General features: G+C 40.4%; 1 protein-coding gene across 2 annotated transcripts in view; it reads left to right on the plus strand.

Annotated features, from left to right (window-relative positions):
* Positions 1–200: 200 nt before the first annotated feature.
* NR3C2 (nuclear receptor subfamily 3 group C member 2) overlaps positions 201–27,256 on the plus strand; it is a 296,242-nt gene continuing 269,186 nt past the window's right edge. For both annotated transcript variants that reach the window (XM_066573661.1, XM_066573662.1), the window contains exons 1-2: positions 201–739; positions 8,318–10,076. In XM_066573661.1, coding sequence (XP_066429758.1) covers positions 8,320–10,076 — 1,757 coding nt within the window. In that variant the 5' untranslated portion in view covers positions 201–739; positions 8,318–8,319. The remainder of the gene's footprint in view (positions 740–8,317; positions 10,077–27,256) is intronic.

Genomic DNA, 27,256 nt, shown 5'->3' on the forward strand with positions numbered 1-27,256 from the left:
TCCCCTCCTGCCCCTACAGCTTATGGGCGGCGGGTCCTGCTGCCTGTAAACCCGCCGTTCCCCTTCAGGTGTGCGGCGCTCGGTACAGTACAGCAGCCCGCCGCCTTCTCAGACACAAGCCAGACGGCCGGGGGAGCTCGCCGTCCCACGTGACGGCCAGGTCATGTGACGCGCTGATGTCACGCTGACATCACAGCTCTTCTCTGCATGGGAGCTAGACAGCACGGTGCTCAGTCTGCTGTCACTCAGCCGCTGCCGCTTCCCCTGTGCTGCTGCTGCTGCTGCTGTCCGGGCTGCACACCGCGCCTGCTGTCAGCGCTCACACTCCTCTGGAGGCGCCGGTCCGCAGCCCATAGCCGTCCCCGCAGAGTCCAAGCCCGGCTGTATCCCGCTCCAGCAGCTGCCAGACAGCAGCCACCAGCTCCGGGGAACGGGGGAATGTGACAGGCTGGACGCGCGGGGCTGAGGACGGCGGGGCTCACAGACGGAAAGGAGCAAAAGTTTTCCAACTCGGTCAGCTCCCCCTGCGGAGGGTGCCGGGGCTTGTATGTGGGGTGACCTTGCCCCAGACACCCGGGCTCCCCCGTCTGTGGCTGGAGGGTGTGACTGGACACGTTGCTGGAGGAGCTGTCACCTCCTGCTGACTGCTGGGCTCGGTGCTCGCCGGTGACCGGGGATTACTACCTGCTCGGGAGGGAGAAGCTGCACGACCTCCGCCCTCCTACCATGTCATAGAAAGGTGAGTGGGGAACGGAGCAAAGTCCGGGCGGCGGCGGCGATTAACTCCTCACCACCCGCACTACTTACTAGACTCCCCAAAGTAGCCGCCAACTCCTGCGCTCCATTCATTCCCCCCGAGGGGTGACATACATGTCCCTGGCATCAGGAGGGGGCAGGCATGGTGGAGGGTATGTGAGCAGCCAGACGCAGTCTCAGACACAACATGGCTATAGGCAGCTCCCTGTGTGCTATATACAGATGTGCCCCCTGGCATCGGGGATGCTACATTGTTGCTAATCACCTCCTCAATGCACTTTTTTTTAATGCCTATTTCCCCCCCCCCCCCCCCCCATTTTTATATGATGGGCAGAATAAAATGATACAAGTTTCCAGGAGTATTTTTTAACCCCCCCCCCCCCCACTAATAATAATATTATTATTGTTAATTACTATTTTGCAAGCCTACTTCATATTTAGTTTTTGGAAACAGCCTACAGGCTTTCAATAACTTTTTTTTTTCTCCCAAGACCTGTCACCGCCCAATTACATAGAGTATGAATATAAATACCGGTGACTCAGGTCACTTTCATGTGCCATCCACGTAACTTTCCATGAGTGACAGTCACATTACACCGTGCGTGCTACAGTGTCATCACATTCTGCGTGATAATATTTTACAATCGGATCTACTATTTTAAGGGGAAAGCCTACAACTGCAAAACCCAAACCGACTGTAATTAGTGTCCTAAATGATTATTTCTGGATGGTAACAGCCTTGTAGAAATCTGTGGATTTAAATGAATCAGACATGTTGAATTTTTCAAGACAGTCATCTAGATAGGGGCACCTGTCTACGGGCGTGCTGGCCCAGTGACAAGCAAAATGGGCATGTGCCACTAGAGCTGGTCCAAGGGCATTTGTATTGCAATACTGGAGTGCCTGTGTTATTGGCCATCTTCAGCAGACTATGCAGTCTAATGTTGATGGGGGTGTTGGCTGTACAGATGTAGCAAATATTAGCTTGACATTGAGTGTGTTTTAGTAACTCCACAACAATGCTGTAAATCGCGTTATCAGCATGCGCCAGTCATGTTAACAGTTGCTATATCTGCACGTCCGGTTGTATGGCTAGTTATAGGTACGATGCACCATGGTGCCCTTTGCCCTTAGTCCAACCTGCAATCAGTATGGTAAATAATTGCACCTGATGCCAATGTTAAAGTATCTGCCAGTTTTGTTTTGTCTTAAACTTAGCAAGTAAGGTGTTGTGAATTTATGGAAATTTCCAGTCCTCTCTATATACGTGTATGTCATGCATTATTGCAAACAAGTAGAGAGTGGGTTTGAACTTGATACAGAATGATGCTTTGCCAGGTAGTGCTGAATAAACCACACAGGGCACCAGGCTGCATGCCAAATAGCTGCAGGCCTATGTGGCTCAGTGTGGTGCAGGTGGAGCTCATAGCACGGTCTCCTAGAGACTGTCAGTGTTTTCATTTAAATCATCTTTGCCCTTTTCTATATTCCTTGTTATACCTGCTAGGTCAGTAGTGGATTTCCAAATAACCTTCCAATAACCTGATCTGCTTTTCTTAGAATGATGCAGCGTACATGGAATTAGTTTTTTTCTGGGTGTGACAGGGGTGATAAAAGTATCATTACTGGATGAAATATGTATTGGGGTACTGACAAGAAAGAATGCTACTGTTATGTTTAGTATATGCCGAATGGGATACATATCAAATAAATCATCTTGTTACTAAACTCCAAATATGCAAATACAATAGTTGACGTAGATACATCATAGATTTGTAGATCTTAGACGATTGATGTATAAACATCACATAGGTGGTAGATTGCATAAACATTGCTCTCTCTTTATACAAATATGCTCTTAATATCTGCTCTATTTTCAGAGGTCATTGCTGTCTCTCTACGTACATGTAACATTTATCTCTTCTGGAGATCAATATATCCCAGCCTGTGCACTTCCTTTTGGAGTGTAACTTTGCCAACTCTCAGTTGTTGCATAACTCTCCTCTGCTCCACTGCCGGATTAAACTTGTACTTTTCACACTGGAAAGCAAACAGATCTCAGTTTTCCACTCTATCTGGCGTGTAAGGGGTTATCATTTGTGTCGCAGCAACTTAATATCAGTCATGCCACCCTCCTCATAACTGACAGGTCAGTTGAACCAGTGAGATGGCTGAGATCACTGAAGGAGTGTCAATGAGAGAGGAGCAGGGCAGGGTCCAACTAGCACTTGCCATGTGACAGACCTAGTGCTTAACCATTTCTATGCACAGAGTTGTGGTCTGTGAGCAGCGAAAAAGTGTCCTAGTGTCTTATGTAACTCGGAGCATTGTGTGAGCATGAGAGCACTAAGCAACATGTGCAATACTGTCATGTCTGGTGCTGTCAGACCTTCCTGTACTGATGCTGCTTCCACCTCTGGGTATACCATGGCAGACTAATGCCAGGTCTGGTGTTTACAAACTAGTGCTAATCTCTCTCCACTACTGTACCTACTGCACCTGGAGGATATAGGAAATCGGATAAATAGATAGGAGGGGGGAGGAAGGAGAACAAATGCCAAGTAGGAATTAATGCAGGTAGGGAGCAGGTGCAAATGTCAGACCTCATAAGTAAAGCACAGTGCCATGGCTGCTGGGCTGGAGTATTGAACTACCTTCTCTACATTGTGATTTTTCTCCTGATAATATTACACACAGCAGCAATGATTGGAAATTGCTGTTCATATATTATGTATTCATTTTAAAGCCTGTTTCCAATAGGAAGCGATACATAGTATCAAACCGCCTGAATCTGATCTTTGTGGCTCAGACATACATAGACTTTAAAAGTCCCATGTGCTGTGGTAGTAGCGTATTTCTTGGGGTGTATCGGGGCTTGTTAAGGGGCTCCACAACCTTAAGAAGAATCTCTACACTTGAATTGGAGTCGTGAAGATGGAAAACTTTTAGCTTTTCTTTCAATGTCTTCCAGTTTAGAAATGTAAAATGTTAAAGCTAGTACCTTAACCGACTTGCTAAACAGAACAATATTAATTAGCATGGCTCATTAATCTTTTTGACTTTTCCTCACCCTAATATTTCACAGCACAGCTCTGCAATACAGAGCTCATACTGTTCTACGACACTGTGTAAAGGTTAAAGACTTACATGCAGCAGCGCTAAATACATTAAGGAGTTCATGTTTTACATGTTTTTGCAAGAACTGCTAACTCTTGCATAATAATGCACTCTCGGCATACTTGACTCGTGTGCAGATGCAAGGAATTGATCATCTTACCATATAGTCGGACATTCATTCTGCCACCACTAATCATATAAAGGTGTCTTAGGAATTGCCAATGAAGCATATGTTGAATTTTTGATACATTACACAGAAGCTCAGAAGATGAAGGTTTATACAGCTCTTTCCAGCAGCCATAAGGTTAACATAGACTTCTGACAGTACTTTCCAAAGATAGTGTTTGTGACTTTGCTGTTGCCCATCAGTGGCAAGATAAGGTTTTATTGGGTGCTCCTTAAAACTCATTTCTGGCCTGTGGCATGGTGCTGCCACCCTGACTAGCTGCAAAAACGCTGTGTTACAACTCAGTTATGGTGAATCGACCTGTTGATACTCTATGGACTTTGCAGTTCACATGTAGTTTTATGTGTTTTAAGCTTGACAGACAAAGTCCTGGAAGATACAATACATTTAGCGCCAGTGGCATTATTCACACCCTGTACTCTTGTTTTCAGTCAGTTCAGGGGGACAGCTTAACATATTAAAATGCAGAGTTTGAATGAGCCAATTCATGTATTCCCACCATAAATCTTATAAAAGCCGTTCTCAGCTATATACGCCTTGCCTGGAAGAAAAAAGAATGGAGTAGTGATTATAGTGGAAAACTGTTCAGATATGGGTAAGGTAGAATAATAATCTTCATTTGTATAGCGCCAACTTATTCCGCAGGGCTTCAAAGGTTGAATGAAACGTATACACATACCTGCAGCTTCATGATCAAGAACCTAGATGTAATGACTTGATCCAACAAGGCACTTGTGAAAGGCTCCGACATGCCGTGGTGAGCTGCCACTAACTTGCTGGACGGCGTCAGGTGTGCTGCTGGTTACTGGCATAGTGGAGCGGTTTTAGTGGCCGTAATATCTATAAACTGAATGAAACATTTCATCAGTATTTTTATTAAGCATACATCTAAATAAGAAGCATTCTGCTAAAAATGACAGATCAGTATCCCATTGTGCATATGTCTTCTCTAAGGGGATATTCACACAGCAAAATGTTGCCACTTATTTGCCGCATAGTCTGCACAGATTTTATATTAAATTTGCATCCCAGTACTTTTTATGGGAATCTGCGCCATATTCTATATAGCATAGATTTTTTTTTCTGCACATAGATTTCAAATCAATGTGGGGAAAAAGAAGTGACGCTTCTTGAGGGGGATTCCTTGCCGTATCCGTGCGGAATCTGCATCGGGAATTCCGTACATGGATTTGCCCCATTGTAAAGGGTAAATCCATGTTCAGCCATACATGCGCATGGCTGGGGCAGAAATCCACAGCTCGGCTGAGGATTTCTGGCGTGGCTTAATCTATGCAGAAGAACCATATTTTTATGGTCCTTTTACATGGGCAGATTTCCTGCCCTAAGATGAGCATTCGCTTGTTTGTTGGCTGATCGCTGCTATGTTTACATGTGGCAATGATTGAGAATGAATGTTTGCATGATCATCAGCACAATGCCCATAATGGTCCACATGACACAGATGTAACCATTTCCATTCTGTGTTCCGCTGCAAGTGCATGAATATCTGCAATCTCCATTCAGTTGAATAGGACAGTCTCAATAATTTCTGCAACAAACCTGCCCCTCGTGAACATATCCTGACTGTGGAAAAGCTCCCACGCAGGCCTATATATTTCCACGGTAACGCAACCAACTATCCCTGTGTAATCTGATCCTGCAGTGATATTGCATCCATCTCCCTCCTACGTCTTGCTTAGTTACCAAACGTATGCCAATATGACTTCAATGTCACATTGCACAGGGTTAGTTGTTTGTTACCATGGGAACACATAGACCTGGATAGGAGCTTCAAACGCAAAATTAAAACCTTTTTAATTCTTAGGAATTAAAAAAAAAGTAGCACTTTTCTTTTAGATGCATTGGAAGGATAAAACTGTAATTGGTTGTGAAGGTGGACATAACCTTTCAGGATTGAAATGCTTGCCAAACTGCTTTGCATCAAAAGTGGATGCCGGCAAACAACACAAATCATGGTGTGAACAGCGGCTAAGTTCTGTTTTAAATCATTTTCAGCGGCCGAATTAAGTCTTGAGTATTGTAGACTACTTCAGATATATTAGTTTGCAGAAATTACCGTAGGTTAGTGGACAGTGTCAACCCCCAATTAATACTGCAATTAGTTGTATTCATTCACAGGGTAATAAACGCTAATGATGGTTTTGCAGTTTCTTTCTTCTTACATTCAGTGACTTGTGTTAAGTGGAATATCAGATACTTACTAAAGGAAGCTAAAATGAAATTTGGTACAATGTATCCATCCAGTCTCTAAAAAAGAAACTAGAACTATTTGGTCATGTTTGGCCTGAATATTAAGGCTGCCTTCACATAGACCATAAACGCTGTGGAATTACTGCTAGCGGAATCGCTGCGGAAATTGTGCAGAATTTACAGTATAAGCTATGGGAAGGAGATTTTAGAAATCTTCATATGGTGCTGAAATGATATGTGAGGAATCACTTGCATTTGTTAAAAAAAACTGGTGAATTCCAGCTATTTGAAGCAGCTTGTTCACACGATCAGAGGTGCGTGGTGCGTGTTTTCCAGCTCCCATAGGAGTCTATGAAAAGCATGCTCCAAAGATCGGTCAGGTCCTATCTTTGTGCGCATCATGGTCCTTAGATGCGAGTTGCACTCGCATGTCCTATCTTTGGCAGATGCTAGTATTTTGCGCATCTAAAAAGCGTTCATGTGAACGCTTCTATAGGAAAGCATTGGTTCCAATAGACGCGATCATCTGACCGAGGCCTTTAGGTGCAGATTTGGCCCTTGCGAAATTGTGGTTATTACATGGCAGAATTCCCCCAGAAGGCGGACTAAAAGTGACAGCTAACTGATCCTCTCTGATTCTCATTGTTATAGCTGCTTTATATCATCATGTAAGTCTGCTCTATACATACAAAGGGGGAAATGTAATAAGCCCGCATTTGCAACACTGGGCTAAACATGATTTCCCCCAGCACATCGCGCACTGAGTACATGAAGCGGCGCACAACTCTTCATGTATGCAGCGCATCCCAGGACCTTCTCAGACCAACCTGGTGTAGATTTCTGGTATAATTTATTCCTGTTTCTGGTGTAAATTATACATAAATCTGCCGGTTTGGAATGGTCACATTCTCACCCAAAAGCCACATTCACTTTCCGAAAAGCCCGTGGGTAAAGCTAAGAAATTACAAATGTTTGTGCAAATGCCCATTTGCACAAAAAAGTGACTTTTTTACATCATAAAGCAGCATAGAGGTTTTTACAAATGTGCACCGTAACTCGCAACATATTTACAACATATCACTGTTAGGGTGCCTGCACACGAGCAGAATTTCAAGCACGTGATTTTAGGCACATAATCCGCCCCAGACCGCAGCCAATATACTCCTATGAGGATCCGCAGTTGTCCCCAGACGGACGGATGTGTATCGCGTTTTTTCACGCGAGTGAAAAAATCTGCGACCTGTTCTAATTTGGGTCGGATTCTGCGCGTGAAGCCTCCAATACAAGTGAATGGGTGCGTTTTTTCACGCAGTACATCCGGAGTGCAGCTGCGGATGGAGTCACTGGTTGCTATGACTACAGGAAGTAGGCATGGTAGGAGGCGTCCCAACACACAGCACAGAGCTTCACAGGCACATTTCAACTGCAGATCTGTCCTTTCAGTCCCCTCATCTACCAGAGAGCAGCCAGCAGACACCAGCCAGGGTGCACCCAGTACCTCCTTTTTTTCCTGGGGGGCTCTTCCTCCTCCGTTACCGCAGTACGTCCGAAAAAAGTTACATGGATCAACCATGCCCACAAAGACATCTGCTCACCGGGTGAAAACATGTTGCCAGAATAATTTAACAGTGCTCACACAAGCAAGAGGGACAAAACGGAGTCTGGGTGTTGGTTTTTAAGCTGTTTTCCAGGGAATGGGCAGTTCTCTAGGGGTTGGGTTTACAATAAGGGTGTCTTCCGAATTTTTCTGCGCGTTTTTTTCCGCAACACATCCGCGTATATCCGCGCGTGATTTTTCACGCATCCGCACCTATCCGCAAACACATTTAGGTACCATACGCGCGTGAAAATCTGCGAGTGGAATCCGGAACGCTCGTGTGCAGGCGGCCTTATTTGTATACATTGTAAAAGTGTCTAAGTTGATCTTTCAATTAAGCAAATGTTTCAGAATAGTATATTTGTTATATAATTGAGACCTACTACAGTCAGATTTATCAGCAGAAGATTAGAGAGTTGAATGTTGACTGTTTTTATTACATTTTCTAGGTATGGAAACCAAAGGTTATCACGGCTTCCAGGAAGGAACAGATATGGAGAGACGATGGGGTCAGGTGCCACAACCTATGGAATTGTCATCTCCCAGGCAGCAGAGTGCTGACTCTTACATGGAAATTGTAAATGTGAGTTGCGTACCTGGGGCATTTCCACCAAATGTTACAGAAAGTGAAGGTAAAGAGAAACAAGCTCTCCCCCCTTGCCTGCAGCAAGATGGCAATCGTCCTGGTGTTCTAACTCAAGAGATTAAGACTGAATTGGAGTCAAAGGAACTTTCTGCAACTGTAGCAGAGTCTATGGGATTATACATGGATTCAGTACGTGATGCCGAATTTGCATACGAACAGCAAAACCAGCAAGGAGTGATTGGTACTGGAAATATTTATCAAAATATGGAGCACTTTGTAAAATTTTACAAGCAAAATGCTTGTAGCACTTTTCCATTAGACTGCCAAAACCAATCTGCAAACTCTATTTTGGAAGTTGACAATTCCATGAATGGTAAAGTAAATAGTAATACATTAAGGAGCCCCTCGTCCTGCAATGAGAAGTGTTCAACGACGAATAGCCCATCCAACATGGGACTTTCTGTTTGTAGCCCTACTGGAATTGACTCTGTTTCTTCAACTACTTGTTCCACCAACTTTGGAAATTTTACTGTACACAGTCCAGCTAACCAGGGAACTTCTGTTTCATGCTCACCAAATGTTGATAATAGATGTTCTATTTCACATAGTCCTGCACATACTAGTACGGTGGAGTCCCCTATGTCAAGTCCATTAAGTAGTTTGAGATCGCCCATATCAAGCCCACCGAGTCACTGTAGTATAAAATCCCCAGTATCAAGTCCATTAAATATTGCAGTGAGGCCCAATGTCTCTAGCCCTGGGAATATAAACACAAGATGCTCTCTCTCCAGTCCTTCCAATGTCAATAATAGGTCCACTATTTCTAGTCCTGCTGCAAATTCTATGGGGTCTTCGATCTGCAGCCCAGCACACAACACTTTGGGATTTCCTTCTGCTGTCTTGTCTACTGAATGTCGAACTGATGCCGCCAATATCAGTACCGATACTAAAGACAAAGCTGCTCAGCAACTCTTATTTCCCAAAATGGAAACTATGGATAATGAAATTAGTGAGAGTGGTACAAGTAGCTTGATAAAGTTCATTAAGCCAGATCCTGATGGCGCTTATATTGACTCCTGTTTTGGAAACCATGGTAAGGTTGCTTCTGATACGACGTTTCCAACAACTATAAAGCAAGAGCCAGGTAAAAACACTTGTTCTGGTTCTCTCTTTAAAACGACCCAATCGGCAAATCCGTTTCCATTTATGGATGGCTCATACTTCACTTTTATGGATGATAAAGATTACTATTCCCTATCTGGAATACTAGGACCACCTGTTTCATCATTTGAAGGTAATGGATTTTCTAGCCAAGGCCTCGCCATGGGGATTAAACAGGAGGCTGAAGAAAATCTGTTTCCAGAGAGCTCTATGCCTCCCTCGATTGTTGGTGTTAACTCAGGTGGACAGTCATTTCATTATAGGATTGGAGCTCAAGGCACTATCTCTTTAACCAGACCTGTCAATAGAGAGCAGCCTTTCCAGCATTTGAGCTCATTCCCTCCAGTTGGTTCACTGGTCGAAAGTTGGAAATCACATTCTGAATTGTCTCAAAGCGCTTTGTCATCCAGAAGAAATGATGGTTTTCCGGGTCCAGGATACATTCCAGAAAACGTGTCAAGGTGAGTAAGAGAGCAATCACGTTGTGAATACACCAGGCGGTGAATGTCATAAGATTGTTATTGCCACATACATACGTCACTCAGTTAAAAAAATGAATGGGTGTGATCTCCTTTTAGGAAAGCTGTAAGTATAAGTGGTGCGCTGTATTGCTTATTAGATCTGGTTCTTATTTATAGAATTGAGACGCCTCTACAGTTTGGTTTACTTTGATTTAGAACTTGTTTACTTTGGAATTTAGTGCTTTTGGTTTACTAATTGCCAGTGACTTGATGTTACTTGGTACACAGAAATCAAATACTATTTTTTTTTAACTTGTGGCTTTACTTGAAGGAATGCCAGGTCTAAAGTAGAAATTGGCTTTGTGTGAGAGGGCTAATTACCATCTCAAATCTGTGAAAGAAATCATGACAGTATATATCGCGATGCAGTAATGTGGAATGGTATAAAAAGATTAAGTATATATTAATGTGTACTTGAAATTGTATGTGTTTTATATCTAATCAATCAAAACACCCATGTGTATATATTGAGCTAAACAATGCAAAATATACAGCTTCAGTCCATTTATTCACATGACATTATAAAGATAGAAGGGCCGACCATCTGATGTATTTGAGGGTGTCTAGCTGCTGCCCTGAAAGCAGATGTCTGGGAACGAAGGATTTGGCATGTTGGAATTCTAAGTTCTTGTGTTAGATAAGCCGCTGCCAGAGGTTTCTGGCAGCAGCTTATTTCCCTCTTCCTATTACATGACCTGTGCCTGGCCGGTGACCTCACTTACCTGTCCGGATTCTTCTTTATTCTGTACTGCGGATGTGCCAGTCGGCGCGCATTCACGGTACAGATTATGCCGCGCCGTTGCTAGGCTGATGATTGCGGAAGGGCCGCGGGTTGGACGACTTCCATTGACTTCAAAGGAAGCCGTCCGCACGGAATTCGCCTAGAAATAGAGCATGCTGCAATAATTTCTTTTTTTTTTTCCCCTGTGAGGGGAAAATCACAATGGATTTCCGCTCGTGGGCAGGAAATAACGCTTTTCCGTAGTATTTGCTGTGGAATCCAGAGGTGGATGCCTGCTTCAGATGCCGCTCATGTACAGGCAGCCTAAAACCCCATGCATACGCAGCGATTATCGCTCAAAATTTGTTTAAATGATGTCATATCAGCGATAATCTTTATCATTGTAAATGCTACTATTGTTCACTCTTCGGCTGAACGATGATTTAAAGGTGAGCTTAAAATCCATCGTTCAGCTAGAGAGAAGACAACACAGACCGCACGCTGTGTTCTGTCAGACAGTCTTAAAGTTTGAAAGATTTATCATTCAGCTGATCTGCTGTGATAAATCTGATGCATTTTAAGACTGGCTCTTCTAAGTTTGCATACATTTTTAGACCGCGTTAGTAAATGAGCCCCAATGTGTATCCAGCCTATTACTGTAGCTGTACAATATTCTTAAGACTTGCATGCTGGAGACCTTGTAACATAGAAGACTCATTAAGAATCTGGAACAAATGTATCTCCCCAAGTGTAGCATATAGTCACATTCAAGCTGCATAATAGCTTTCACTGTCATAAATGTTGGGAAAGGTCATGTATCAATATCATCTGCTTTTTTTGTAAGGCTACATTTGACATTTTAATTACACATATTACGTTCCACTTTCCCTTCTACATTCCCTCTGAATAATGTGTTTAAAAAAAACTGTTCAGAAACTAGTTACATCACTAAATATCTACACTGGTGGATCCATATAGCATCTTATACGGATTATTATTAACTGGGTGCAATGGTGGTTATGTGAAAACCACGGAAACCAGTGGATAATGATATTACATCCATTTTACCAAGGGTCTTCAGTTGTGAAGATGGCAACAGTAGGGCAACTTTGGAAAACTAAGGTCACAGGATGAATCTCTACAACTTGGATTATGTTGAGCTTTATAGTGACCTGTCCACCTCTGTGACTATGCAAGCAGGGGCAGAGCTAAAGGCTCATGGGCCCGGGTGCAAAAGTTTATCTTGGGGGCCCCCCAACTTCTCTTAACCCCTTAACTGTGCAGAGGTGTAACTTGAAACTCCTGGGCCCCCATGCAAAACCTATAACAGGGCCCCCCTCTATAATGCTTTATTCATAGTACTGGGCTCCCTATATGAAGAATATAGGCCTTATGGGCCCCCTAAGGCTCCTGTGCCCGGGTGCAACCGCATCCCCTTTAGTTACGCCAGTGTATGTAAGACAGAGCAAGATTGCATATGTTTCCAGCTGTACAGTTAGAGCTCCTACACATGTACATATTATGGATCCATATTCCGCCTTTTTTGTTTATTTTAACTTTCTTTTATTCCCATTTCTGTTACATTCACCTTTCTATGTGCATGGTGATTTATTTCTTCAATGTTCAGCATGTTCCACCTGATCTGTATTACTACCATTTTTAGCCAATAGAGTTTTACCCAATTGGGTTAAAATTTATTGCACATTCTCTGTGTTTGCACAATTTAACATTAAAAAAACTCAAAAGCAATTGTTTGTGTGACAAAAAAACGGAACAAATACTGATGAAAAATGGGAAACTCCTATCAAAAACCCAAACAAAAAGGAATATAATAAGGAAATGGAATGATACGGAACAGATTGTAAAAAAGAACCTAAATCACACATCCATAGTTGATTCATATTTCTGGTATGAAGGCGATCTTTCGCTGGTTTCATACAACGCATTTTCTTTTCCTTCAGCATTTTGTCTTCTTTTTATAGTTTTCTTGTTTTTTTTTAGAGATGTTTTATTAAAATCTGTGGTGAAATATTGAAGGGCTACTCCAATAAAACATTTTTTAATTCATTATGTAACTAGTCCCCCAGCCAGTATATGTAAATCGGTTAGTAGTGCCTTTATATGAAAATTCCTGGAGTCTTCCTCTTCTGGTGGGTCATGCGATCTCATTCGGACCATCTGAAAATTACGATTTCAGTCAGCAGCGCCACCTGTATGATGAAATTGCATGAACTGTACCACACAGGCTCTTCCAAGGGGAGAGACACGAGCATTTAAAAACGGGGGGGGGGGGGGGGGGGGGGGGGGTGCAAAAGAGACCTAATCCCGATTGTTGGTTCCATTTTTAACCTCAATCACAGAAGATAACTGATTCTACAGATATAGTATGTATGTTCTGGGGTTTACATATCTATTGAAAACAATATATTTTATTATTTCCATATATTTGTATAAGTATGTACATAATATTACAAAATTAGGGGTAATGATGAAGGCTGTTGCTGAAATGCTAAGCTTTTGTATTGACTCATAGAAGTGTAACCTAAACATGTTAATATTTAGCTTGCCAAGAAATATAAACCTTCGCTCAACCAGTCATCAGCATCCATGACATCTGGTGCACAGCAACTCCGCTAGCATTACCTTTTGGGATTTCCAACTTTTTAGGATGCATTAGTCTGCTACATATTACCATTTTTCATCATAGAAAATAATGTGGTTTTTTAGCTATTTAATTGAAAACAAATACAAATGTGTGAAAAACTTACTAAGGCCACTTTCACAGGGCTGTAAAAGGGACTTGCTGAGTGGAACTTGTAGGGGATCTGGGTGTTGGAACCGTAAGAGCAAGGATGCTTGTGTGGACCGCTGCTTGTGGCAATACACCACACCCACACGCAATGGGCGCCGGCTTCAAATTAATGACTGAAGAAGTTAGCAGGTGACAACAGTTTTACAAGATGTGGCTGTTAATTGTCAATTTGATCGTGTTGCAGGTAATCAACATCGTTACCTGCAAAACACACGTGGGTGTGGATGTCAGATGCATCGGGCCGCTGCCCGCATCAAAAACCATGAAATGTGGTCTGATCGCACTTGTGTGAAATAAGCCTATCAAGGCAAACATGAGTCCTTGAGATATTTTGGGACTTATGGCTCATTGACACTATTGTATATATGGCCAGTATTACATGCATGTTTTTTACACATGTAAGGGCTCGGTCAGACGAGTCTTTTTTCCGCGCACGAATAGGCGTGCAAAAAGATCGCTCCTCGCGTGTGGAAAAAATGTTGTGAACTAATGAATTCCAGCTATTTGAAGTAGCCCGTTCCCTCGATCGGAGGTGCGTGGTGCGTGTTTTCCATCTCTCTTAGGAGTCTATGGAAAGCACTCTCCAAAGATAGGACAGATCTTTACATGCACCATGGACCTTCTTAGATGCGAGTTGCACCGGCATGTCCTATCTTTGGCAGGTGCAAGTATTTTCTGCCTCTGAAAAACGTACATGTGAACACTTTCATAGGAAAACATTAGTTCTAATGGACGCAATCTTCTTGCACACCTATTTGTGTGCGGGAAAAAAAGCTTGTTTGACCGAGGCCGTAATATGGAGTGCTGAATCCTCAATGGTCTGCATTGGGGTATTCCTATAAATAGTCTTTCCTATTTTGTGCTATTATGCACTGAAACAGGCCATTGAAGTCAATGTAGTGCCTAAATACGCAGTGAAATCGCAGGATACATGCAAATATATGCAGAAAATCGATGCGATCTGGTCGTGGTTTCTTTTTTTTGGAGTACGTAAATAAATACGCAGTGATTACACGCTCAAAAAAAATCACAGGAAAGTTCAAAATACGCAATGAATAAGTGGAGTTTCAGTCCATGAATACAATGTATTCACAGACCAAAAACTGCATACCCCTGTGTGAATGAGCCCTTAAAGGGAATATTCCAACACATAATTAGCAGTTGTTTAACTTCGACCTTTAAATTAAATATATATATATAAAAAAAAAAAAATTTGCTTTCTTTGCCAAAAACTATATATATATATATAAATCTTGCACAACCACCATTGAGCCTAATAATAGCCTGATATTTCGTGTTCTGCAGAAGATAACTTCTCAGCAGTCATCTCATTATCATTACAGGCAGGATTAAATTGAAGGGTAACACCTATATATAGATAACACAGGATCCACTATTTACAATTGGTGATGGTCACAACTCACCTCCTCCCCCTCTCTGCACAATAACCTTTGCACAGTCACAGAGCATGCTGAGAACAGTCTTCCATAGAAGTCAATGAACATCTCCAGTCTACATTTTCCTATAGTCCATGTGGCTTCCGTAAAGCACATCTCTGAATGCTGTTAACTGCAGTTCAGACAAGATGACAGCCCCATGGTCATGCATAGATAATAGAAGAACGAATCTACCATCAGAAAATAAAAATATATTTAAAAAGATCATAAGTCAGTGTCTGGCCTTAATTAGTAAAAACAGAATATAAGTCATATATTCCTTTTTTTCATAGCAACACATTAAAGGGGTTGTCCAAGGTAAAATATTTACTGACAGGTTTCCTATGGAAAAACGTAACAAATGAGCTGATACTCATTCCTCTTGTCTCCCACCGACCCCTCAGGGTCCCCGCTCTGATGCGCTTACAGGCTGCAGCAGCCCACATACAGGGCATCACAGGCAGCAGCAGCCAATGACAGAGCTTAGTAACTGATATTCTGTTTCTGTTGAAAGCGTTTCGCTATGTACATAAATAAATACCTCTGTGACCTGTATAGAGGTTGTTGTCCAGATATTGTCAATGATGTGATATTGTGTTATCTTTTTTCCAGCTTTACAATAGATGATAATCTAACCATAAACATTAGACTGAAGTAAGCCAAACCCGCCATTTATGGTGGGATGGGCTAATGCTATAATGTGCATGGGAGTTTCCCATTGGCAAACTCGACTGTATTTCAACTTGCCCTATCCTTGATACTGCTGGAGGTGTGTAATAGCGCCTTATTTTCCACTCCCTGTTGAAATAAATGTGTATTTATATGTGGGGCTGGGAGAGCGAGCTGTCAGCTGAGACAGGCTGCAAATTTTGCAATATTCTCAAGGTCACATTCAAATGTAAGTCCAAATGTAGCGCAATCTTAAATCACTTACACAGCAGATTAAAGATTAATTTTGATAATTACAATGCATATATATAAAAAAACTATTTAAGCCATTGGCTATATGGTATGATAAATTGGCTGAAAGTGAAGCTACGTAAAAAAGGGAACCTGTCATCAGCATTCTAAATAGAGATGAGAGAGCATACTCGCTAAGGCACATTACTCGAGCGAGTAGTGCCTTAGCCGAGTATCTCCCCGCTCGTCTCTAAAGATTCAGGGGCCGGTGACAGGTGAGTTGCGGGGGGGGGGGGGGGGGGGGGGGGAGAGGGGGAGAGAGAGATCTCCCCTCCGCTCCTGCCCGCTCTTCCCCACCGCCCCCCGCCGGCCCCCGAATCTTTAGAGACGAGCGGGCAGATACTCGGCTAAGGCACTACTCGCTCGAGTAATGTGTCTTAGCGAGTATACTCGCTCATCTCTAATTCTAAACCGCACACAGTGATAGAATAGTGAAGTACAGTTGTTTGAAAAACTTAGTTTGTTATGGCTCCTTATGAAAGCATACCCACAAAAAGACTGCGCTAATTATCCATCCAAAATAACCTAAACCTGATGGAATAGAGGCAAACGGAAGCCTTTCACTTTGCTTCTCTTTTTTTTTTTAATTAAACCACATTGAAATCAATGGAGGGGGAAAAATACTGACCGTGTTTTTCTGCTTTTATTTCTCTCCTTCAAAAAGAGCTGCAGAGAGACAGAAACCCTGAGCGGACTCCTAACTAAGTTGTGAAAGCAGCCTAAGTTTTTGAAATAACTGCACTTCACTCTTCCATCGCTGTGTGTGGTTTAAAGTGATGACAGGTTCCCTTTAACTCCGTGTTACCTCTTCTCCTATGACCATATAAATGGTAATCTAGAATGTTTGTTGCCGGATTAAAGGATTTTTGTAGACCTGCTGTTTTAGGTATAGTGGATTGAATAATTACAGTAGGGTAAATAAAGCACATCTTAACTAAATTTGTCTCGGTTTGTATGACAACAACATGAAATATGTGTAATTGTAGTTGGTTTAAATGAATATGACATGATTGCCCAGAAAGCTCAGCCTTTGAGAATGTGTTTGTTTGTGCAGACTGTTTCAGATGAATGTTATTCCTAGCTGTCAGACTTCAGATCAAGGAGTATGCCAGGTCTTTGCCAGCCTCTTGATATTTTGAGCTGAAGTATAAAAAAGTTTGCCTCGGTGAAAAACCATTTCAGCGCTGACAGAGGCATAATATAGATTTTATATCTAAAGAGAAAGATAAACATAAGCCCCCTCACAATACAGTAAAACCTCTAGGATGACCACCAAAAATGGCATTGAAAAGCTGTCTTCTTCTAGGGAGGTAATCTTCTCCAAGATGTCCAGTATGCATAATATAAGATGGAACTGAAAGTCCATCACATGAAATCTTGTCTGGGTAAGGGGTTGGTCTTCTCAAAGAGGTGGTCTTTAGAGAAACCACTATATATGATCGTGTGATTGATTGATTTATTTTTAAACACTTCTTAACCAAATTTAGTGCTTACCTGTTCTCGTTATTGATGGGGGGCTATCACCCTGTTCGAATGCAGCACAGGTTGTGCATGACCACCACCGCTCCATTCAACTCTATGGGACTGCCAGAGATTGTTGTGTAGAATGGAGTGAAAGTGGTGGAGATCAGGTGAAACATGACTGCTTCTACTTGATTTAACACCATTCAAGTAGGGAACACAGAACCACCATTTTTGTGCTTAGCAGGGATTCCAACAGTCAGACCTCACCAATCAAACACTTACCACCTATGCAGTGGATAGGAAATAAATGTTAAACTTGGCTTAACCCCTTTAAGAATGAACCCCAACAGGAAACAAGAAGTAACCTACTATATGCATTGCCAAATAAATTGGTACTTACCCCACTGGGCAGTAAGTAGTGAACCTCCTGTACCCTCTTTGGCAGAGAAGTTGAATTGCACCCACTAGCAATGTGTTGAGTTGTTATGTAACATCCTGAATATATCAATTCCAGAATCTGTAGGACTCCCATATACATACTGGGGGACACCCGTTGTCATTTCAGAGCCTCTCTTTAAACACATCATTATAGAGCCAATTAATACCTCATCTAATGCGCACTTTTTCTTTGACCATAGTCCTATTGGGACACGTCATGTCACATTACATAATTGTAGAATACATCTGGTGCATTACCTTAATACCAGTAGCACATGTGAACATATACAACCTTGAGAATAGTCAGAATGATTCATAGAATGTGAAGTTTTAGCTATTGTGTCACTAACCTCATGCTCTTTAGGTGCAAGAGCTTACAAAATTTCATTACCACGTAGGTCTCCTGGTTTCTGCATCAGGCAGCATGTTTCCTTGTGTACTACAGCTATACAGTGTTGCATCATTACCTTTTGTATACTTTTACCATAAATTGTCTGTTTGCAGCTGCCTTTGAAAATCTCCACCTTTCCAACGCTTAAAAATGTAGGGAAGTTGTTTTGTGGTCATGTAACACCACAACAAGCACTAGTCCACCGATACACTAGAAACATACAAAAAATTGGCAAACTAATTGTATACTGATGGTGAAAGTACTGGAAGCATTTTTAAAAGTCTCAATTATGACACTGCAAAAAAACAAAAACAAAAAACATTAAACCTATACTAAATCTCACTAAACTAGCCCAGATAAATAGTAGATGTGATGCCCATAGCTACCAATCAGATTTACCATTTTTATAGGGTAGAAATCTTGTGTAGTGTGATCCTGCAATGGCCATCGCATTGAATGGCTGTGATTGGTACATCGACCGCTGGCTCTGATTGGCTGACCTGCGGCGCTCGAAAACCAATCGCAGCCAGCGCTTTCTGGAGGTGGGGATCTTGAACCCCTGAGCAGGGGGAACACTACAAACAAGTGTGCCGGGGACCTGCAGAAGACATGCAATGGAGCCGGACAGCACCTTTTAGGTGTTTTTTTTTTTTATGTAGCTAAGGCTTATTTTAAGTGTAGGGCTTATATTTCAAGCCCTTCCAAAAATCTCAGAAAAAGAGCGCTGCAAAGTTGCACAACTTTGTAGCGCTATGCGTGAATTTCTAGCAACATAAAATCGCAATATTGCTATGAGAAAACGCAGCGATATCGCACCGAACAGCAATATGGCTGCGGTTTATCTCGCGGCAATAACTCTGTCACCCGTGTGAAAGAGGCATAAGGACACAAAGGTCAACAGATGCTGTATACACAAAACAGTAGGAGAATTTGGATCAAGACTGTTTGCAAAGTTGCTTTAGTTTTCTTTTATATGCATTGGGGTAATACTAAAGGGTTGCCAAGTTGTACGTAGTGTTGAAGCAATATGAATGGGTTGAATTCTCCAGGGTTCTGCTTTTGTCAGAGCGTCCTTTATTGGGGGACATAGTCCTGCTTTCTGCACACTTCCAAAAAAATGGTAAAGAATTGAGACTGCCACAGACTTTGGTTAAAATATATTGCTGCTAATTATATTAAAACCAATTCAATGCAATCAGGACATTGTCAATGGAGGCCGCATGTTACACCAACAATTAGGCCGAATTTAGTTCAGGCTCAGTTCACTTATAAGTACACGCCTGGCTGAGTGTCAAGGAGCCGTTTTATGAATTGTGGTCGTTGTAATTTTCCAAATACTGTTGGAAAATGTCAGAGCTGCTTATAATAGCGGACAACTGAAAACACTGACCTTTATTGTGTCTGGTCCAGGAGGAAGACACTTACATCTATCTTATTGAAACCTCTTTCCAGGCCATTTATTGGAAGCTTTTCTTTTTTTTTTTTATCAAAAACTTCCACCCAAGCGATCTAGTCATCTTTATAAGTACTGCCAAAAAAGAATTATGTAGAATAACAAAAAGCATTGGTTAGTTTAAGTAGATTAATTATTGCTTAAGGCCATAAGGTGGGGTGTGAAATCTGAGCCCCCCCCCCCCCCAAAAAAAACATAGCGATGAATGGGAACTTTTTTTAAAGACTGAGTTTTTGAATAGCTTTATCAAAAAAATACAAATTTTAGAAGTAAATTTCAAGCGTTGTTTTATGTAGAGTCATGAACGTCTTCTCCTTTGATTACAAAGTGAGGGGGAAGGATGTGAATGGTTTACTTTTCCTAGTACTTAATATACTTGTACCTGTAGCATCCCTCCACTACTTGTATGTATGTACGGCTTGTGAAATAGCCGGCGCTGAAGGAAATGATGCAGCACTCTATCTAAATGATGCAATGCTAACCCAGTCCGGCAGCACATGCAGAACACTCTATGACTCACCCTACGGTAGCTGTACACGTAACCAGAGGTAAGACTAGAAGGTTACTATTCAAGGTGACTGCCGTAATTTGAATCTTGTGTTTTAATTTGTTTAGCAAATAGTAGTTTAATATGATACAGACATGTGAGCACAGAGGCTGATGTGAACTTAGAATCCTTCCTCATTTCATGCTACACTCTCCTGAGGGATGGGTTGATTGGAAAGTTTGTTGGTGGCTTGGTGTTCTCCTGAGGGTCCTGGGCTTGTAGTGGCAGGTCCTTCATTCTGACTAAATACGTTTGACAAGGTCCTTCTTGTACCCAAGGCAGCAGCTATGCTTTATTGCTGCTGAATTAGAATCTTAGTCTGCAGGTGACTTTTCAGAATAACTCATGTTTGTATATGAAGAATAACACTTTCTGGTCATTATATGACCTGTATTTTTGACCTTTTCCTCCTCTGCAGGCTCTGTCATTAATTCTTAGTTTTCCTGATTTTGGCAGGTAGTCTAGTTTTAATGATGATTTCCATACACTGTGGAAAAAGAAGAGCAAAATAGCTTTTTTTATCTTGCTGTAGCACACCCTTACAGTAAAAAGCATAATGGAAGACACTATACAGCAGTACTGAGCAGTGTGGATATGATTTCAGTAGCTGTAAGACAATAATCACCAGTTTGCTGCAGTAGCCACATATGTGTGCGCCTCTCTCTCCTTATTCCTCCCTCCACTTGTCTTTCCTTAGACAGCATAAGTCATCAGCCTCCTTCACTTACCGTTAGCTGTCCCATTAATGCTGTTACTAGGGATGGGCATCACTTAACAGGCGGTAGACAGCAAATTAGAACGAAGGAGAGCCCTAGTGTCCAGCATTTTATGCACAAAAACATAATTTTTGGTGAATAAAGTGGCTTGTTCTTTTTCTCATTATCACACTGGCCATCACTTAAGCACAACTTTTTGGAACAGTCGGTGACCACTTAAACATGGCCATACATCAATGAATCATAAATCAGAACTGCTAATGAAGTTAATTAGCTTATTGCATTAGGCTTTTATTGTTTTCATTACTTACAGGCAGGTTTTAGTTTTTGCTACGGTGGACATTTTTGTAAAAGTGACAACAGGATCTGCAGCTGTATTAGTTCTCAGCTTTGTATTAGTTTCTCTGATTCTATGACCATATGTAGCAACGACAAGTGACATTTTACCATCAGTTAACATTTTATGGTTCTGAGACGCTAATTAAGTAGGACTGCAGTCACATTTTCAAAAATGGCTGCAAGAACTGTATAGAAAAACGCCAATATCTGTTAGATTTACATTATTGTAATTCTAGGCTCAACATTTACGACTTTTCAAAACTTTTTCCTATTTCATCTATTTTTTTTTGTAAAATTGTATTATATTTTCCTTTTCACTATTTGTACACCTAAAACCTATAATGTTGTAAAGTAATTGAAGTGCACATAATTTATGGATGTACTGTAAAGGTTATTGGTCAGTAACCGTAATGCTACTGTAGAAGAATGACCGCTTTGGGTCTGGCTCCCAAGACCTCTGTCCAACCATTGACTCTATCAGGGGAAGTTGCTGACAGCTGATAATTTCCCATTCAGTTGTAATGCATGGGCATCCCGAGCCGGGCTCTGGAGTTAGAGGTGTCAAAGGTGAAAATTCATCTCACAGTTTTTCCACACTCCAACTTCAGCACCAACTTGTTTATGAAATGGTAAAAGCTAATCAACTACTGATGACCTATCCTGAGTTTAGGTCATCAATAGTATTTAAATGGAAAAACCCTTTAACCCTTCATGACCCAGATTTAAATATTCATAACCAGAAAACACTTTAAAGTTTTGTTCCTTCTCTTCTTTTTCATTTTCCATTCTTTGAATATGATGTTTTTTTTGTTCTTTGTTGCTTTTTTTATTCTTTTTGTTTTGTTTTCGAATCAAGAATAAACAAATATGTGTTGTCAGCAGGAGATTTCAGTAGATGTATATATTAAACTATATTTTATAATCTGATCAGTTATACTTTGATTTCTGCTTTCATACTTTTTATCACTTGTTTCGCAAAAATGTTTCTAACAAGTGCGTATTTTTAAAATAAATCACCGATGACCCCCTCATGATATTTTTTACCTGCTGTCTTTATCTTGTATTAAGCCATTATATGCCATAGCAAACGTAAATTTAGATCGATCGAAATTTAGCCTTGTTTGTACTAAATTTCCACTTTTAATTCCTATTATTATATTTTTGTTTATAATTTTCGCCTCATTAATTGGAGAGATCTCAGATTTAACAGTTCGGAAAGCTGTACTTCACTATATTTGGGCAGGAAAACAGAATTCAGTGCTCTGCTGTGTATCAGATCTGCTCCTCTGGCTGCCTGGAATTGCCTTGTTTATCTCTTTAAGACTCAACATTAAGCAGAATGCTCATCTACAATCTTGGATTACTTATTGGTTTACTTAAGTCAAAACTGTGAGCAACGTTTAATACTCCTGCACCTGTCTGGTCGCCACCTAGGTACATCCCTGCCTTTTTATACATGGTACGCAGAATTCCAGGATGTTTTTAGTCTGACATTGGTTGGATATCTAATATTTTGTGCTCAAAGAGAAGAACATTAATGTGTTGTCTATCGTTCTTAGCTAGGTCTTTTTATGTATTTTCCTCCCCCCAAATATTTAATTACCATAGTTCAGTTATTAAAATGGTACATATTGTTTGGAACCTGTTTCTAGACACCAACATGTTCAAAACGGATTCTCTTAATATCAAGGAGGTTTTTCTTGTATTATTAAGAAGTGAAAAAGAAACACAACCGAGTAGGAGATGAGACAAAATTAGAACATTTGTGAATGTTAGGAATGCATAGTTAGAATATTACAATGTTGCGAGTGGGTGAAATATACTTTTGTTCCTTGACCTCTGAGTTAAGAGAACTAATAGGCGATCACAGATTGATGGCTTCTTGTTACTATTATCAAGCACCTGAAATCCGTTCCTAGTTTTATGGGCGCTCAATATTATTTAAAGTATCCAGGCTGATGAATAGACATAAATTACTTTTTTTGTGTAAAACTGTGAATACAGTGTACTCATTATTTTGAGTAAAATGAATAATTCTTGTTAATAAGCATTCGGAAATGATACGTCTAAAGAGCCGCCGTCAGTCAGAGTACACAGGCATTGTGAGGTGAATTCCCACCCTTGTTAGACATAGGGTAAATATTGCTGCAGACAACTGACATTTCAGGACTAATATTAAATTCATTATAAACTAAGCCATACTTATGTGGCAATATTTGATAAGCACTTCTCTCCGAAGAAAGTAAGCAAGGAGAAAATTGGAGTTTAATTAACTGATGTTAAAGAAGCTGGCATCTTTTAAAATGGCAATACGCAGGCTGCTGTGTTCACATGTCCTCCCAATATCGCCTTGATTGTTGGCTTCCTGTGTGACAATAGTTAGTATGCTCATTGCCATTAAATATGAAAGTTAAAGTATATATAAATGACCCTACTGATGCTAATAAATCTAGATGGCTTATGGGAAACGGGAGACGGGAAAAGAGGAATATCTACAGATCTCAAAGGAAAAGACAAAGTGTAAATTTTTTTTTTTACCAAACATTCGATGTTTTGAATTTGGCAATCAATCCAGTAAACTTATAGTTCATATGGTCCCTCAATATTCTATATCACCCCTAAAAGTAGTCTCCGCAGAGAACAAAGTACTTATTGACCCTACTAGCATACAGATTTACTCAATTTTATTGAGATTCGTATCAGTCCCATGTCACTTATGACACTAAGAATCTTTCAGCCTACCTAGGAAAATAGATTGCCCTAAACTTTACACAGAACATGTTTCCTTTTTACATTTGGAATCCTCTTGAATGAACTATTTTCTCTTAATCTTACTAGAGGAACACGGCGAGGATGCCGATTGTTACCTTTTTTTATCTGCCATTGTTATTGAATCCTTAGCATTGTTAATTAGACAGGATACAATTATAAGTACAAGTATAACAATTGTACCGAGAAGACCACATAGGCTTGTATGCTGATGACCTATTATTTCCAATCCAAGTCTTACTTTACCATATGCTATATCAGTCAGAGAAATTCGGAATCTTCTCAGATCTACTTATTAACTGGGAGAACTCTTTGTTTATGCCTCTAAAGTAATAGGGATAGACAACGCCTGAAGAGATTCGGCATTTCAAAATTGTCACACAATTTCATTAAATAAATAAATATATACATACATACATACATATACATATATCATTATTATCCCTCTACTTTCTTTCTTTAAAGACAAATTTAAAGTATGGAATTCACTTCATTTATCTGATTCCAACAGAATGAATCTCATGAAAGTGATAGTTCTACAAAACCTTCTATACAGTAAAGAACATACTGATGTTATAAAAAAAAACAATTATTTAACACAGTAAACTCCTTGTTGTAATCTTTTATATAGGGAAACTCTAGACATAGAATCCAAATTGAAACATTGTAAAAACCTAAAGACTTAGCAGGTATGACTTTACCAGACTTTAACTTCTATAGCAGGACAGCTACGTTATTTAAGTTATTGGGTATCGAATAAACCTCTACCTAATGCTGAGCATCATTTGAAATACCTATTCCTTCTGTACTATCCTTTGGACAGTCTTGAAGAAGTAAAAATTATATTCTAAACTTGCCATTCGAATATGGGACTTAGCCAAACAAGTGACAGGATATCAAGAGAATCCATCTGAAACTCCCTTATGGAATAATAGAAGTCTTCCTCAACTTTTTAACTCTTCTTACTCTGACTATTGGACCGAAGATGGTGTAATGTCATTATAACATTTATATATACAAGGGACCTTTGCATCCTTTGAACTGATACAATACATGTATGTTATACCCTGATCGGATTTATACTACCCATAGTTTCTTCAACTATGCCATGCTGTATGTGTTTAATATCCAGAGCCTTGAACATCCATTTCCTCTTCCCCTTTAATCGGGAATTTACCTACACAGGGACCTAAAGGATTAATCTCCCATTTGTATACTCACTTAATAAATTCTAATTTCTTAACTATGCGATTAACGATGGATAAATACAGAGTCTTTTATACCCTTTATTACAAATGAAGAACGGTCAGATGCTGTGGAATCTTACTTGTTAGGATCTCTAGCCACTAATAATAAACTTATTCAACTTTACATGACACACCAATGCTACTTAACTTCAACTAAAATATATTACATGGGGAGACGACCCACTTCTATAGATGCTAAACACCTGATGCCAATTTTTATTTATTTTTTTCCCCATTAATTTGGCACTGCGGTGAGATTCAGACCTTTTGGATTGAAGTGACAAATTTACTTAAGATCCATTTACACACAGATGATTGCTCAGAATTCTCAGAAACTGACAGTTTTGAGTGATCATTTTGCATTAGCTGGGTTAATCAGCCCATTAGAAGCTAAGTATTTTCATTTGCATGTATTTAGAGAACAGCAGGTGGTCTGGTCCCTAAATACATCTCTATTGTTCTCCAGCAGGACAGCTGCTGAAAGAATCTTATCAGCACTGCCCACGGAGAACTCGGTGTGCGGTCTGTCTTATCAGGGACGATTGATTTTAAGCTGAGCTGAACACATTTACACAGCACGATTATTGCTCAAAAGATGGCTTTGGAGCAAATTTTGAGGGATCATCGTTATGTGTAAATGTAATTTTAGTCAATTAGAAAGACTCCCTGTTCCGAAAACCTCAGAGGTTTATTTACTAGGCCGCCTAGTTGTTCTACAACGGCACCACCATATACAAATCTTACTTTGTACAGTATTTGGATGCATGCGGCTTCCACTGGTGGTAATGCTGATTGATGAGCGCTCCAGCAGACAGGATGTTGTTGATTAGCATATCATAGTGATAGTTGCCTAGAAAAAGCAAATCATCCTAGGTGGGCATCCTCCTTTTTTATGCTTTTCTTTATTTTAAGAAACGTTTTATAGAATTTCTTATTTATATCTCTGCAGCTCAGCTAGAATGTATGCCAAATTTCACAAATTCTGCATTTTTTTTATTTTTTAAAGTGTACACAAAATAGCAAAACCTAAAACTGTATAAACTTGGTATCGGTGGAATCATGCTGACCTCGAGAATAATGTTATCACCAAACGCCGTAAAAATGAAATCCAAAAAACAAATAGCAGAAATTCTCTTTTCTTTTCCCCAATCCCATTAAAAAAATAATTTATAAAGTAGTAGATGTACCCAAAAATGACGTAATTAAATAAACAACTTTTCCTGAAAAAAAAAACAAGCCCTCCTATGGCTATGTTGATAGAAAAAATTAAGAAGCGAAATGTGACTATAAAGAAAATTGAAAAATTAGTGGGTCAATAAGGCTCAAATAGGCTTCATCACTAGGAGGTCAATATGAATGATTAAAGCCTATAGAGTTTAGACACTCTCTATATAAATGCCTCTTTTGCTATCGTTGATCACCTTTAGTGATTATTTACAATCACATGACCTTATGAAAACATTCCGCTACTGTTCTCAGCTTTCACGCATAGCTTTGCTGAGGGTTGGTGGGGATCTTCTATGTATCATTTCACTTCTCTTGTCTGTACAGAGAGCGGGGAATCATATTTGGGATCCACAGCTGAGTTTGGAATAGAAATGACATATTGTTTAAACAAGTCGTAACAAATGTGCAGCATAAGAAATGATAGGAATGTAAGACGGCAGAAGAGGGGAAATTCCACTTAGTCTCCCCAGAGGAGATCTACATATAGAATGAGCAGGGGAAGATTAGTGCAGATTATTTTGAAGTGGAAAGAATTGTTAATTCCTATAATTTCTGGAGTGAAGCAGTGAATAAGAAGCAAAATGATAAGATCTTCTTAAT

The sequence above is a fragment of the Eleutherodactylus coqui genome, chromosome 7 (assembly GCF_035609145.1).
Source record: "Eleutherodactylus coqui strain aEleCoq1 chromosome 7, aEleCoq1.hap1, whole genome shotgun sequence".
Classification (NCBI taxonomy): Eukaryota; Metazoa; Chordata; class Amphibia; order Anura; family Eleutherodactylidae; genus Eleutherodactylus; species Eleutherodactylus coqui.